Source organism: Castanea sativa, chromosome 10 (assembly GCF_040712315.1).
Source record: "Castanea sativa cultivar Marrone di Chiusa Pesio chromosome 10, ASM4071231v1".
Taxonomy (NCBI): domain Eukaryota; kingdom Viridiplantae; phylum Streptophyta; class Magnoliopsida; order Fagales; family Fagaceae; genus Castanea; species Castanea sativa.
Window position 1 is genome coordinate 17393357 of NC_134022.1, and position 17463 is coordinate 17410819.

General features: G+C 31.3%; 1 protein-coding gene across 1 annotated transcript; it reads left to right on the forward strand.

Annotated features, from left to right (window-relative positions):
- The first annotated feature begins 3661 nt into the window (after positions 1-3661).
- LOC142612134 (putative pectinesterase 66) lies at positions 3662-17220 on the forward strand. Its single transcript, XM_075784253.1, has 10 exons — positions 3662-3672; positions 3739-3823; positions 5288-5389; positions 5567-5678; positions 5773-5806; positions 12650-12820; positions 13071-13230; positions 14992-15198; positions 15304-15554; positions 17052-17220. Exons 1-10 carry the CDS (start codon positions 3662-3664, stop codon positions 17218-17220), a joined length of 1302 nt encoding a protein of 433 aa, XP_075640368.1.
- Positions 17221-17463: the final 243 nt, after the last annotated feature.

Below are 17463 nucleotides of genomic sequence, written 5' to 3' on the forward strand. Positions count from 1 at the left end.
CATCCGATTGGCATGAAAATTTGCATGTATGTTAAGACCATATAGAACATGTAATCCGACGGTTGAATTTTCAAAATATGAATTCAATAATAAGTTATTGAGTAGTGTAACATTTTTTAGAGTTACGTCAGGTGTAACTTGAACTCAACCCTATATTTCTTAATTCGATGTGAATTTTGACAAATCTACCATTAGATTACATTATCTTCATAAATTTTTCATAGTTACAAAATTTGAAGGTAATCAAAGATTAATAGGCATGTCATCAATAAATTGTGTAAATTCATGTTTTTGTAGTTTAAAATAATGCATAAAAGATGAGTTTATAAAAACAAATGGTAAATTACATATGATTGGCATGAAAATTGGCATGCATGTTAAGAACATATAAAAAATGTAATCGAACGATTGTATTTCCGAAATATGAGTTCAATAATAAGTTACTGGGTGGTTAGATTTCAAATCTAAGTATGGCACGTGATAGACATGTGTTGTGTACCTATATGACTATATATATTCTCTCAATCTTACCATCCAATTGGTCTCAAATTTCACCAACATCAATATGTCACCATACTCTTCAATCCTAATGATCAAGATTTGAATATGAATTTCACCAAGTCCAGTGGTATCAGGACCATCTGTTAAGTTTGATTGGGTTTGACCAATTTTGACTAAACTTTGACCGCACATTTCTCTAAATCCAATCATTTGATTGTGACCATAATTTACTAAAATTAACCTTTTGTTATACTCTTCAAATCTAACGATTAGATTTCAAATCTAAGTACAGCGCATGATGGACATGTGCTGTGTATTTGTATGGTTATGTTTACTCAATTTGACTATCCAATTGTTCTCAAATTTCACCAGCACCAGTATGTCACCATACTCTTCATTCCTATTTATCAAGATTTGAATATGAATTTCACCAAGTCCAATGGTATCGGGACCATCTATTAAGTTTGACCGGGTTTGACCAACTTTGACTAAACTTTGACCGCGCTTTTCTCTAAATCCAACCGTTTGATTGTGACCATAATTTACCAAAATTAACCTTTCATTACACTCTCCAAATCCAACGGTTAGATTTCAAATCTAAGTATTGTGCGTGATGGACATGTGTTGTGTACTTGTATGGTTATGTTCTCTCATTCTAACCATCCAATTAGTCATATTTTTTTAAAAAAAGTAAACGTAGTTAGTCACATATTAAAATTCTTACATAAATTTAATAATAGCTATAATCATGTTTAAATTTTTTTTTTAATAAGATAGAACGTGTGATAATTTTTGTTGTGTGGTATTTTTTGCTTGCAAGTTACAACAAATTGGGAACGAGAGATTTATACTCAAGTCCTCCACATCCAAAGAATTAGATAATACTACATATATATTTACAATACTACTTTTGATAAGATGTATATGAAATCTTATAGCATTTTTGTTTATTATATATTGTCCACGTATCATTTAATCTCTACACCATGGATAACACTTTTGTAATGTATAAAAAATGAAACTTATATGTGTGTGTATATATATATATATATATATATATATATATATATATATATATATATATATATAATTCTTCTATTAAAAAAAAAGCATTACCATGTTTAATCACCCATCCATAGCATACAATTCCAATATCATTGGATTTTCCAATTCTTATCATTTTTTAAAAAAATTATTAATATTCAAATAGTCACACCCCATGTTAATTTATAAGATAAATTAAAATAACTATTTGTGAAAGCAAGAAATTAAAATAATATACTAAGAGATTCCCTGATTAATGTGGGACCTAATTGCATTAGTGGATGTGGCCCTCTTTCATTAAAATTTGGAGGATACAAAGGTCATGTATACGTGTTATTTGCATACAAAAGAGAAAAAGAGCCTTCACTGAAGCACTTTTAAGAGTCCTTGCCCGGCAAAACACATCTTTCATTTCCCGCACAAAAGTTTCATTTCTTGCACAAACTTTTTACTCACATTTCAGCTAAAATTTTTTACTTTTTACTTGCCCAATTAAAAATTTTCATTTCCCACTCCACAACACTCTCATTTTCTCTCTATCTCTCACATGGCCTCACACACACACAACCCCGCTGGCGTATACTAGCAGAGCCCAGCCTAGCGCCGACGTGCCAAGCCGAGCCGAGCACAGCGAGGACGCCGATGAGGCTGGGCCCAGCCATCGACTCCTCTCCTGCCATACCCATCGACTCTCTCTACCATCGACCCATACCCATCAGCTCTCTCTCCCTCACCACAAGGTCCTTTCTCACTCTCTCCCCTTACTACCCCCATACCCATTCATTTTTCCTCACCATACCCATACCCATTCCGATTTTGCTTGGTAAGTTATTTATTTGATTTTTTGTTTTGATTATTGTGAAATTTTGGGTTTGGATTTGGATACTTAACATTGAGGTTATTTATTTAATTTTCAGTTTTGATTTTTGTGAAATTTGGGTTTGGATTTTGTGGTGTAATATATAGATAATTTATTTATTTTTTTAATGAATTTTTATTTTATTTTATATACAATTGAGAACCTCAGAGTGATGCAGAAATTGTTGATGTTAAGCCTCTTGTGCTTTCAAGAGGAACATTGCAGATTGCTAATTCAAAGGAACCATTTGCAAGGTTACATCTCTTGTGATTTTGTCATCTATAAAACGTAGATACTTCTGGTGATAACATGTACTCTAAGTAGTTTTCATTCTTAACTTATGTGATCTAGATTTCATACAGTAGTTAATCCATTTAGAAACTTATTATGTTGCTATAATTTTGAAGAATCTATTACATTCTAGTATTACTTTTGTTTTAAGAAATTATGGGAAAGAGCTTATCAGATAATTAAAAATTATTCAATCCGTATGTTTATGGCATGAGGTCTTACTAAAGTGTAGCCAAGTGGTGGTGGAATATTGTATTTGAATAATACTTCCAGTTAGTGGGAATGAATAATTGGAGAGTACATCTGTTCCATGAAAGAATAATCACAATAGCCTGTAAGATCTCTTAGTTGGAATTTTGTTGTTGTTCTAGTACGGTATTAAAATATGAATAAACTTTAATGATTAAGGAAAACTCTAACTTTTCCTCTACTCCTACATTTTAGTTTACACAAAAATTTTGGCCATTCATTATATTATTGAATTGCAATGTAAATTTAATTTCAAAGCTGAAAGAAGTCACTGGAACGCCATTGTTAATTCCTTTTTAAATTCTAAAGTATCATCTTTTATAAATATTTATTTAGGTTTCTAATGCTTGTAACACAGGGAAAAAACAGCTCAAGTCTTTTATAAACTATGTGCTAAAATTGCTTGACTCACCCCATCTAATTTTTACATATTGTACCTTGCTTGGAAAACTTACTCAAAGTGAAGACATGCCTCTTGGTTGATAAATCTCTTTAGGCTATTTTTGTGGCTTCAATATTTGGCAAATGGCACATCAGTCATGATCAAATTTACAATATATAACAGCTAAAAGATGGTGGTTTTATAACTTTTTTTTTTGATGGTGGTTTTATAACTTACAAACCTAATGTCCACATTTTTGGGGGGGGGGGGGGAGGGGGAGATCCTCCAAAGATGAGGTGGGGTCTCTAGGTGTCATAGGCCATAAAAAACTTGTAATGGGAGCCAGGTTATCCTATTTTTCTTAACAATATTATTTATTTCTTCTATTGGAACCTCCTTTGCATGGTTGCAGGTTGGATAAGCTTATATTAGAGGCTATTACCAATTTGAATGAGCCAAGGGGTTCTGACAGGGTTGCAATTGCTTTGTACATAGAGGTAATCTCACTTGTGTAACTTTAAGCTATGACTTCATAAGCCTATCATGCTTGCAGAAACTAATACTAAGTGGTCAAACTTCAAAACATCTAGTGCTTGTAATGCTTTTAAGTTGTAAAGACCTTCTATTCCAATTCTTTCTTGAGCAAATTTCCTTTTCTACCTTTTCTTTGTTTCTAATAAATTGGTGTTCATACTGATGGCCATTCCGATTTTGCTTGGTAAGTTATTTATTTGATTTTTTGTTTTGATTATTGTGAAATTTTGGGTTTGGATTTGGATACTTAACATTCAGGTTATTTATTTAATTTTCAGTTTTTACTTTTTTGTGAAATTTGGGTTTGGATTTTGTGGTGTAATATCTCAGGTCAAATTTTCTAAAGTTTTATCTTTTCATACGAAGAATCACTGTTTGGTTGCTTAGAAAGCTAAGGAATGAGAGAGGAAAAGAAAAAAAAAACTCATCTTTGATTCCCAATAAATAAATAAATAAATAAATATATATATATTTATATTTATATTTATATTGAATTCTAAGTTATGGGTTACTCTTAGAGACGCTAAATGATTATTAGGTTTTGTGCTGTTATTCTTATGAGTTTGGAGATTGGTTTATATTGGGTTTTCTCTATAAAAGTGTATAAACTTATATTTAGATGAGAACCATGCAAATGCAAATACTTGGATTTTGTGTAGGCATAGGTGGATTGCAGCTCTATGCACGTCAGCTTTGGTCCACAAAATGCAATTCATTTGGGAAATCGCCCAAACTAATAATTCAAAGGAAATCAAACCGAGTTGGAATTAATTGCAAGCTGTGTGTTCGTGCTGAATACAAGTATGTCATTCTGGACTCCAATCTATGTCAATTTTGATTTAGATATGTGTATTCCTTATAAACATGTACTAGGTATTGTATTTTATTTTTATTTTATCATTTATATTTATGCTGTGGTGGTTATGTAGAGAAATGTTGATTGACCCAGATATCTTTTAATTTTTGTGATGCATATTTAATTTTTGTGTTTGGGCGGCATTTTGTTATGGTCAGTTCGTACTTTTTCTTTTTGTTCATGTCTATATCATTGCACTATGGCACTTGGCTAGCGTGGTTTTTGTGTTGGAACCCATTTATGGGTTTTCTTCTATGAAAAAGAGATGTAAGTTGTTGAAGGGAAAGACCCTTTATGCCTTTGGGCTTGTTTTTGTGTACTTGACGATCTGTGGGGTTATATGTTGCTCTTGAGTACCCTCCACTTCTTGGTTGGCTTCTTGTTGGAGGAGACCCTTGTGGGGATAAGTGGCAAGGTGTTGAATGTGTTCTTTACCTTTTCGTTATGTTCTAATGCAATCTATCTCTTCCTTTGTATTTTCTTAGTTTGAGTCTTTGGTTGTGTTATTATAAAATTATGAGTTCTTCGTGTTCAAGTTGTTCATTTACAATATTCTATATTTCGTGACTAGGCTAGACTAGCAAAGGTCTTCACAATGTGCTTTTTGGAATTCCTTATGGCTTCCAAGTATGTCAACATTTTGCCTGCTAGTGGAAGGAAACTTTTAAATGGGGTAATGCTGATGGACCTCAAAATTTTGAAACTAAAGCTTCTTGTTGCTGTTGTTGTTGTTGTTGTTAAATATGTCATGCTGATACTCACTTATTACTAACTTACTCTGCAACTTAGATTTACCTATCAACAAATTTAAGCACCATAACTCATTGTTCCCACTATTTGTGTAATGCAGTTGGTCTTTCCACTTTTACTTCCATGTTTGATATTCTCTCAACTTGGTTTTACTTCCATGTTTGATACTCTCAACTTGGTCAAGCTATCACCATTGAGAAAATGCTTGAATGGTAACAATTATACTTTTCAATCTATGATTTCAAAGCACTACAATGATTTTTTCTTTCTTTCTTTCTTTTTAATTACAATTTCATTCGTTTACAGGTGGTTCATTTGGACTATGTGGTTTTGCCAAAGGGTATAATTTTGACTAGCTTTATGGTTGAAGGTTTCAGATGCTCGTTGATGATATTAGAGACGTGAAAATTACTAATGATAGTGCTACAATACTGAAGATGTTATAATTTTTTGATGGCTTTTTGTGTACAAAAAACCACATTTAAACTACTGCAGTTTTTGGAAGCGTTGAAGGATTTATTTAAATACTTTGGAACTTTGATAATAGTTATAGACAATGTTATGTATTTGATATTATATTTTTATGTTAATATAATGTTAGTTTGGAGACATTTGTGGTGTTATCTAGTTACATTTGTGGTATTGTCTTAGTGAAGCTAAAATTATTATGGGTTATTTGTAATAGATATGTGGGTTTAGAACCTAGAGGGAAAAAAAAAAAATCACCTATAGCAGCGGGCAAAAACTGCCGCTGAAGGACTAACATTTTAATATAATTGAAGACCTATAGTGGCATTTTTGTCCCGCCGCAATTGTATAGTTTTTTTATTGTACAAATAACTAATTGCGAGGGTATAAAAGTCCTCACAAATAGTTGTTAAAGACGACTGCTTCTCCCTCGCTAAAAGTAAGTCGTTAACTTTTCTCGTCATTTGATAATATATTTGTGAGGGCGGATTTGTTTAGTAACGACGATGGATTGCCCTCGTAAATTATCTATTTGCGAAGGTATGGTCGCAAAATCTCTTTTAGCAACAAGAGCAAATACGACGGCCTTCGAGGGTCATATACCCTCGCTAATAACCTTTTGCGATGATATTTGAATTTTTGCAAGGACATTTTATCCTCGCTAGTAGACTCTTTTTTTGTAGTGATGACTTTGTATTACTACGAATATTTTATGAAGAGGTTGCATGTATAATAAAGTCTTGGGATATAATTTATAAATAAGGCCTAAGGTGCAACTATATTTATATAGTGGTATTAAATATAGTTAATAGTAACTTTGGACTTGTCAAGAGTTGACAAAAAAGCCCAAGGCCCATTGGAGCTAGTATCTTATTGGTCCTTTTTGGTCCCACTCTAAGCCACACACTTAAGCCTAATTGGAAAGGCCCAAAAGGCCTGCCCAATTAGATAATCGATTAGACGCAAAGAGAGAAATATACAAAATTTTCTGTAGAGATTTTTGTATGAACACTATTGTGAAGTGGTGTAAGAAATGTTAGACACTCCTTGACATTCTCCCTTTGGAACTGATTGAGAGACCACACATTTTGGGCGTTAGTGGAATTGGAGTGAAGATTGAAAGTGTTCCCAAGCGCTTTCGATCTTTGTTTTTGAAATTCACTGCTCCGAGGTACACTCTCTTATTTTTAAATTTTGAAACTTATATGGTACATGTTAACTTTTATGAATGAAGTAGATTCGTTATTTTTCCGCTGCGCACATGCATTTTTCCATCATAGGTTACATTTATAGCTGCGTTCAAAAAACATGGCTTAGGTCCAACCAAATAATAATTTTTTTTAAAAGGAGGACCTATAGCCACATTTTTTGAACGTGGCTATAGGTAACACCAAAATTTTTTTTAAAAAAAATCTTTCTTTTTCCATGTACCCCCACTTTCCTTCCTGCCCCCACTTTCATTTTTTTTTTTTTTTTTTTTTTTTTTTTTTTTTTTTTTTTTTTTTTCTTCAAGTCACGCCTTCAGTGGTTCTTCTTTCTTTCCTTCAATTTTTTTTTTTTTTTCCTTCTTCACTCTAACGCAGCTGTTCTTTTTTTTTTTTTCTTTGTTTCTTTGGAGCTGCTGCTTCTTTTTTGCTTTTTTCTTTCTTTTTTTCTTCTTTTTTTGCTCCTTTCTTCTACAAGTCATGCTAGGTTCTTCTTTCTCTCTCTCTCTCTCTCTCTTTTTATCCTTTTTCTTTCTTCCTTTTTCACTCCAGCACAACTCTTTTTTTTTTTCTTTGCAACTACTACTTCTTCTTCTTCTTCTTCTTCTTTTCTTTCTTTCTTTTTTTCTTTATCTCAAGCACACTGATTTGTCTATAGATTTAGTTTATTTTTTGTTATTTTATGTTTAGTTAGTAAGAAAATGGAGGAAATGTTGAAAATTTGGAATGAAGTGGATATTCTAGCAATATTTGTGTCTATGTCTTGATTTGAATTTGAGTTTTGATTTTGAATTTTTTGAATCTGTGCTTGAATTTGTGCTATTGTGTTGCTAATATTGTGCTTATGTTTAAATGAGTTTGTGTTCTTGAGCTTGTTCTTTTTGTTAGGATGTGTGCCCTTAAATCCTATTTTCTGATGCTATGTATGACATTATGTATGACTTAATGTTATGATTAATAACGTTGTTTTATTATCATCTAAAATAATTGTAACATGAATATTTGGACATTATCATATAGTCCATGAGATGCATAGTTAGTGATTTATGTGAAAAATCACATAAGATATAAATTACAAGTTCTTTGTAAACTTAGAATTATAGTTCGTAGTCGGTGATGAAATTGTGTATTTCATCTGCGAAGACTATAACATATCAACTAAGATGATTTATCTTGATCATGGAAGTAGAGACTTCTAGTTGGTATGTTGATATGTTTTAAGAGTTAAAACATATTGAACTGGACTGCTGTGAGATTTGTTATTCTTCTATCGACTGTCAAATGAATAATAAACCTCACGACTTTGCATGAACTCTTAATCCTGAGAGAATAATAAACCTAATCATGAGGTGTAGGTTGCTTTGATATGTTAGGAGTGAGGTCTAAAATTACGATCAAAACCTCAATATGTTGGGCAACCACATTTAATGTTGATGGAACATATATTCTCAAGATGGAATTCATAATCTCCTAACGGAGATACAAAATATTCTCTTGAGATAAGTTTAATGGGTTTGATTAATCAGAGTGTTAGGCCTAACCACTTTAGTAAGGAAATACTAAAGTATATATTTATGAAATTGGATTTCATAAATATATGATGAATAACTTAAAGGATTAAACTGGGTACTCAAGGATTAAGATGTAGTAATCTTCAAAGTGACAGTCTACATTCATGACTTTGTATTACTACGAATATTTTATGAAGGGGTTGCATGTACAATAAATTCTTGGGATATAATTTATTAATAAGGCCTAGAGTGCAATTATATTTATATAGTGATATTAAATATAATTAATGGTAACTTTGGACTTGTCAAGAGTTGACAGAAAAGCCCAATGCGCATTGGAGCTAGTGTCTTATTGGTTCCTTTTGGTCCCACTCCAAGCCACACACTAAAACCCAATTGGAAAGGCCCAATAGGTCAGCCCAATTAGATAATCAGTTACATATAAAGGGAGAAACATATAGAATTTTTTATTAGAGAAAAAAAGAGAGACATCATTGTGAAATGGTGTGTATGTGTGAGTGAAGCCACTCAATTATTCTCCTTTAGAAACTGATTGAGAGACCACACTTCTTGGGCGTAAAGTGGAATCCAAGCGAAGATTAAAAGTGTTCCCAAGTACTTCTAATCTTTTATTTTGAATTTTCCCACACCAAGATACGCTATCTTGTTCTTAAATTTTGAAATTTACATAGTACATGTTATCAATCATGAATGAAAAAAATCCATATTTGTTGCTTCCGCTGTGTGTTTTGTTTGAGATACAAAACTATGAACTTAAAAAAGATGTCAATGACCTTAATATCAAATGGGATCTCCGTATTTTCATTGTTCAATATAGATATTCACAGCTCGAATCCTCCTCTCCCATGTAAAATAGGGGTGTCAATATTCGACCCAACCTGTGAACACGACATAAACTCGACACGGATTTTTGCGGGTTAGGGTTGGGCCTTTATGGGTTTGGGTCATAAGCAGGTCGACCCAAAAGCGACATGATAAGAAACGTGTCCTAAGCAAGTCAACCCACATGACCCGTAATAGACACATTTGACTAATCAATTTATTTGAGTCAACCCAAAATGACTTACTTAACACAACCCATTTAAAATTAGGAAAATATTGGGCAATCAAGTACTTATGGTATACAGGTAATAAATTCTTTACAACCATAACTAATTGTTCTTCTTCACAGGGCATATTCATCATTTGTGAATATTCATCTTATTCACAGAGGAGGTGGGGAATTCATAAAAGATATTCATCTTATTTTATATAGTTAAAGTTATTTTTGCTCCTATATAGTTTTACTTAGAATGTGGCTTAAAAAAAAAAAAAAAAAAAAACTTAGAATGTAAAGCACGATCAAGTCTAATATTACCTTTTTTATTCTATAGCCATAAAAGATTTCAATAATCTACCGTGTCGTCCAATTAATTTAAATCCTAGTTAGTGTATTCAACAAAAAAAAAAAAAAAATTAGTCAGATGATAAAGAGCTATCATCAGAAGCAGACGCCACAGATTGAAACTCTCTCTCAACAAAAAAAAAAAAATAATAATAATAATAAATCTATGTCGCATTGAACAATTGATACACCCATGACCTGACAAATTCCTCACACAGTCAAGCTGGCAGAAGCCATGGTAGCTAGTCGTGCAGTAACATTTGCGAAGGAATCAGTGTTGGCTCAACGGTATAAGCCATTGATGCGGCCGCTGAAGGCCCCAAATGAAAAAAAGGCCCCTAAATTTTAACTAATAGTATTAATTAAGCCAAAATATTATCCAATAAATAAAATAATATTTTTTTATCAAATGAAAAAAAAAAAAAAAAGAGAGAAAGAAATGTTATGTTCACAACAATTTTACAAAAAATCCTAAATAGCAAATTGTCAAAGGTTGTTGTTGACAGCAAAAAAATAATTTTAGTGATAGGTTCAACTAGAAATTAAGAAGAAACTTAACACCTAAAATTTGTTATGAAAAATATTCTGAATGTAGCACTTTTAAAAGAAAAAAGAAAAGAAAGAAAGCAATTCACAAAAAAATTCACAACATTTTTTACAATAGTCGAGTTAGCAGACTTTTACTAGTTTTCAACTAGATTCACCATTAACATCACTCTTTTACTCACTACTATAAATCTGCCACATCAACAAATGTAAAAAGTTTTGTCAAATTTTTTTGTGTTTACAAACTTATTTAAAAAAAAAAAAAAATTATGTGGTTCATGTTAATTAATGGTAATTTTATATATGAAACAAGATAACCAATTTTTGCCTTAGGCCCCCAAATTCATCAAGCCGCCCCTGGAAGGAATTGAGTGTTTTTCGGGTTGATTTTGAAGGGGATCATCTACAATTTATCTCAACTATCAACAAGAAAGGGTCTTCAAGAACCATGTTTGGAGATGTCAGTGTGAGCATGTCTTCCTTTACAAAGTTGTGCCTTTAGGGATAATTATTCTTTATAAATAATTATTATTTAAAATTAGGAATAATTATTTCTCTTTAAAAGGGTTCTAACAGTTATTTCTTAGTAAGTGTAATAATATATAAAATTAATATATTTATGAATAAACAAAGTTTTCATATGTATATAACAATTGTAAGGGCAAGTTTTGCTTAGATAGCCCAAAGGTTGAAAAGGACTAAGGCCCAAAGAGTCTAAAACAATGAATTTGTAGAGAGTGGGCTAGAAACTAAATTTCAATGTGTTGGACAGTAATCAAAGTAGGCTAAATGATATTTGAAAGAAAGAAAAAATAGTTTAATGCAAAGAAAATCCTCCTCGGCAAAGTCCAAAGATGGTATACAGTGATTTTCCTCTCCAGATTCCCCCCCCCCCCCCAAATATGAATCTTGATTTTCCTTTTATATTCCAACACAAATCATCTCAATCTTACACTTGGAATGCTGAGATTGCATTCCCAGGACTTCTATCTCATCTGGAACCTCCTAGTAAGCTTTTGCCCTGCAGCGTTAGGTGTGCCACCACTGTTCATGGTCATTTTTTCCATTAATGCAGCTAGGAGAGCAGCTGTCTAGCATTCAATGCGGAGGGGATGACTTTTAAACTCTTCTTCTTTCTTCCTTTTCACGTTTCGCGCCAAGTTGGCTCTTTCTACTTTCTGATATTTTACCTCCATGCGCCTCCCACAGTCAATGCTCATCCCCGAGGTTTGCTATTGCTCGTCCTTGAGGTCCTAGGTATATCCTCGGAAACCGCCTTGGTGGCCTATTTAAATGGAAAAAGGGATCCTCGTCCATGCAACAATTATGAAAATAAAAAATCATAAATAATTAAATAAACTCTTTCTCAAAACTAAAAAATAATATATTTTTTTATGAAATATAATTGTATGAGTAAAATATTTCCTAAAATATATCTTAAAGGGATTATCTACAAGTTATTTGAATTCACAATCAAACCTAGGTTTAGTTATTTCATTACAATGCATTTAATTCTAAGTAATAATCCTCATCATTCTTATCATAATCCTCATCTAGTGTACCAAGTGTGCCCTTGGTCATCAAAAGAGGGAAGGTAATCAACTTGTTAAGAAGGAGCGCAATTTCATCTACAATTTTAGATGTTTGGGTAGAAGAATTACCATCAGATTTGGAAATTATATTACAAATGGACAATATTTAGTAATAAAGCTTTACTTACCTTTTTCTTTTATAAAAAAAAAAGGTTGATACACCCATAACCTGCACATCTTGCGGGTTAAATTTGGAAATTTACTGACAGAAAATATGAACATTTTCCTTATAATGACTCCGAATTCGACTTCAGGATTTGATTTTAGGTCATGGCTTCTTGGAAAATACCCTGCTGTTGGTCACTATATAAATTACTGGCTTCTATTACAGTTTTGTACTTAAAGAATATTTGTTCAAAAACTTATACTAGCTAGGAGATACTTACGTGCATAAATGCAGTCTCTCCGATTCTTTTCATTGATTACTCTTTTGTTACTATACTGCAATGTGTCTAGATCAGCTTTCTTGTGTAAACTAAATAAAGCCAACCCCTTCAAAGTTGCATTTACCATCACTGTAGATATTGCAGGTCACGGAAACTTCACGACCATTCAAAGCGCCATTGATTCTATTCCTTCAGGCAACGCTAAGTGGATACGGATTCAAATTTTTGCTGGCGTATACAGGTAATACAATTTAAAAAAAAAAAAAAAAAAAAAAAAAAAAAAAAAAAAAAAACACTTTACAACCTAGTTGAGGTATAAATATATGCGCACTTGTGTGCTTGTATATATGTGTAGGGTTATTAGTGTGCGTATTTGTCTGTTTTTTTTTTTTTAATATTTTTATTTATTGATGAATGAGTTATTAATTAGTGAATTGTAGAGCTTAATTGATTATAAGGTTTTATATCTATTTAATTATCTTATTGTGCAGAGAAAAAGTCACAATCACATACGATAAAACATGCATTTTCCTTGATGGAGCAGGCAGCCGGGAAACATTTATTGAATGGGATGGTCATGAAAGTACGAATACTAGCTCTACTTTCACTTCATATGCTGAAAATCTTGTAGTGAAAGGCATTGGCTTTAAGGTAATTAAGGATAACAATAGCAATAGCTCTTTATTTTTAGAACAGCCTCAAAACTGTTCAGATCTAAATCAGTTGCGGAGTTAGAAATTTTTTTAAGGGGCCAAACTCTATATTACCACAATTTTTGAGGTGTTAATTTCTTATAAGTCAAAATAAAATAATAAAATATCATATTGGAGCCAACCACAACTAAAAATAAAATTATTATGCAAAAAAAATGTTACATCCACAATATTTTTCACAACACTTTCATAATAAACCATAGGTGATAAATTGATATTGGTTCTAATTTAAACTTGCTAATGAAATTACCTTTTTGTTCACCAATAATAACCTGTAACATCCTATTACTTATAATTTGTTATGAACATATCGTGGACATAAAATTTATTTTGTGAAAATGTTAAGACATCTTGTTGTTATCACAATATTTTCAAAACTGTTGCGCTATTGATTCTTTAAAAGTCAAAATAAAATATAACAATTTTATAAAGATATTATGAAAATATTGTGCCATTTTGTTATGTTTCTAATAATTTTTTATTGGTTTAGTCAACGTTGTTGAGCTAAAATTCACTGTTTCACATACAATGTAATTTTTTTTTCTTTACATACCATTTTAAGTAAAAACACATAGTTTTACACACACACACACACAAAAGAAAATAAAAAACTTAAGCTAAAAACATTTTTCATCATTTATGTTTGGGGTAGTTTACAGTTCCTTCTTTAACTTTAAATCAAGAAAATTTTCCCTTAATACTTTGGAAAAAAGCAAATATGTCATCTTGTGATTCTCTCAGTTAAACCCTAATGAAAATTTATGATTTTTAAAATATATTAATATATAATATCTAAAATACTCCCACTAAATTTTAACATCCCATAAATTTTCTTCACGTGTTTTAAGGTTTAGATGGTAGTAATACTTAGAAAGTTGGAATGATGATATAAGGTATTTTATTTGTTATCTAAAGAACATTGATTTTCTAGATTTAAATTTTTGAAGCTTATAATTTATCTAATAGAAAATTCGATGACACATGCCTCTTGTTATCTTTTTTTTTTCTTAACAAAACTCAGTTGCTTATTGTTGGAAGAAGATGATATTCGTTATCATTCGTAGAAGTTTTTATTGAGTGGATATATTGCCTTTAGCAAATTGTTACTAAAAAACTATTAAAGCAAAATAGATATTTATATGTTAAATAGTTACCCTAACTTTGTGTGAGATCAAAATTCTTATACGAATGATATTAATTTTTTATGACATAATTATCAAAATTCTTAAAATTATTGTCTCTTTTGATTACTGCAAATCTCTATGTACTTTAAAAATCAAATGATTTATATCTTTGTTTTGTTATATAAATAAAATTTAGAATTGACCTTAATCACTACTTTTATTCCACAGCAAGCACATGCCTTGCACGTGCTGCCCTAACTAGTTTACTTATATATTTCTAGGTTATGCTATTAATGGTATAAGAATAATTAGAGGGAGAGGATAGTACAATAATAATATATAAACTTTTTTATTTTTATGAAATTCATTAAATACACTTTGAATTAATAAATGTGTTACATGGAAAATTATTAGGTATTTCCGGAGTATCATTAATGCATACGCGATCCTCTCACATAAATGGTGGGTCCCATCATGAATTTAATTAGTGAAACTCACCCTTTTAAATACATACATGTGAAAATTATTTAGTATTAACGTTAGATATGGTATAACTTGTGTAAAACTCTTAATAGAACACATACAATTTGGGGCCAAAACAGAACCACCTCGTACAAGCTTTGTCAGCTGAAATACTTGGGGACAAAGCTGCTTTCTATAACTGCAGCTTTTTTGGGGTGCAAGATACGTTGTGGGATGTGGGCGGCCGCCATTACTTTTACCAATGCTACATCCAAGGTGGAGTCGATTTTATATTTGGCAATGGCCAATCTTTCTATGAGGTGAAAACAAAATTATTCATTTTCGTCTATATTTTAATCTAAATAAAATTATTCCATGTAATAACTGTTTCTTTGTTTTGTTTAATTTTTTGGTTGGATATGTAGCAAAGTGTCCTATATTATTCGTTGGAAACATATGGTAATGGAACCTACATCGGCTATATAACAGCACAAGGGAGGGACTCAGCTGAGGAATCTTCTGGATTTGTATTTAAAGATTGTGTGATTCATGGGAGAGGTAAAGCTTACCTTGGGAGAGCTTGGAAAGCTTTTTCCAGAGTAATTATTGCCAATTCAAAGTTATCAGATATAGTAGTCCCAGTGGGCTGGGATGCTTGGCAATTCGTGGGCCATGAGTAAGAAATTCGATCTCTCCGAAACATTGATGTCCTTGTCATTGTTATTAGATATATAGAATCATGCTATATAAGATTTTCTAGAACTCTTAGGAGTAATAACATGTATATATAGTGTTCATCAAAAAAAAAAAAAAAACATGTATATAGAATTTTTTAAGAATAATGCTAGAGATATAAACTATTTTACAATTTTTTTTATCAACTGCTGATGTGATGAGTGATTATTGGTAAATGGAAAAGTGATATTAATAGTGGGCCTATATAAAAACCAATAAGAGATTTGACCATATCAACATTTTGTAAAAATATTGTAAAATAGTTTGTAGTTATAGGATTACTCATTTTTTATTTATTTTAAAATGAGCGACTTGAATTTTGCCATTTCATAAAAGAAATTCTATAAATATCAAAATGGTGATAGTCAAATTTTTAAAAATAAATAAATGAATGCTGAATGATGTGGTTATATCTAATTCACTTGTTTCAAGATGAATGACCCCAATTTATTATTTATTTATTTATTTATTCAAAAACAAACTGGATTTTGTTACTCTTAGAAGCCTAGGCGGTCATAATCTAGACACACACTCACACGTATATATATAGTTCAATTTATATATATTTATTAAATAATTTGTGGGGTCTAAAAAATAGCTTTGTATCTTTTCTTTTTCTTTTTAAAATTTTTTTTTTTTATACAAGATAGAATTTCTATTCTAGCCTAATCTAAGTGTATATGTGTGTGAAGCTCCCTCCTGGAGACTTGAACTCCGGCCCTTACCCCCCACACACCACAAACACTTATACCTGTGGAGTAACCATCACACCAAGGGTGTGCGGTGGTAAAAAGAATAATGATAGGGTATGTTTGGTATAGAGTAATAGCTCTCATAATGGAATAGCTATTCATGTGTAATAGTAATTCAATCATTTGGTTGCATCTTTATTATATGTATTAGTTATTACAAAAAAATAACTACCCTTTAAAATGAAAAATAACTATTTCTCTTTAAAATCAATGTAATAGTTATTCCTTAGTGCATATAATAGGTCTTAAAATTAATATATTTCAAAAAATATAAATTTTCCTTATATATCATCTTTTAGAAGCTTTCTAAATGTAACAACTAAATTTATAAATTGTAATAGTTATTCTTATTCCATTACAATATGCCTCCTCCCTTGAGGTTTGCTTGTAATGTAGATTGGCTTTATGTTTTAGATCTTAATTAATAAAATTGCAGTTTATCAAAAAACTATCTTCTATTCTCAGTAATAAGTATTACTATTCCTAATGTAATCTCTAGTCAATGTACCAAACGTATCCTTAGGGTATGCTATATAAGTATGATAGTACTCACAAAGAGTTTTGTAGCTCAAAACTCCTAGTTGTTTCCAATGTAGACATCTATGCTTCAAATCCCAACCCCTGAACTATTGATGTATCAATAAAAAAAATAAAGTTTGATGGTAATCACCATATACATGATGCAGAGATCAACTTACATATGCGGAGGTGGATAATTCTGGACCGGGTGCTGACACTTCCAAACGTGTTCCTTGGCTAAAGAAATTGAGTGCATGTGAAATCAATCAATTTTTAAGTGTTGATAAATTCATCAACCAAGATGGATGGATCGCCAAACTACCTACAGTCAATTGATTAAGCATTGTTTTTTCACCAAAGTTGTTTGTTATGTATCAATGGAAAAAATTCAATATGTAGTTGTGACAGTTGGCTTGCTTTAAGTTCAGCGAATTTAGTAATATAGTTCAATAGTATTTTTTAAAAAAAAATAATATATGGACAAAGTTTAGTTACAAAATTGGTTGTAACCTAAGACTACAAACTTACTCAATATCTTTTTATTGGATGTGAATTTTGATAAATCTACTATTGGATTAC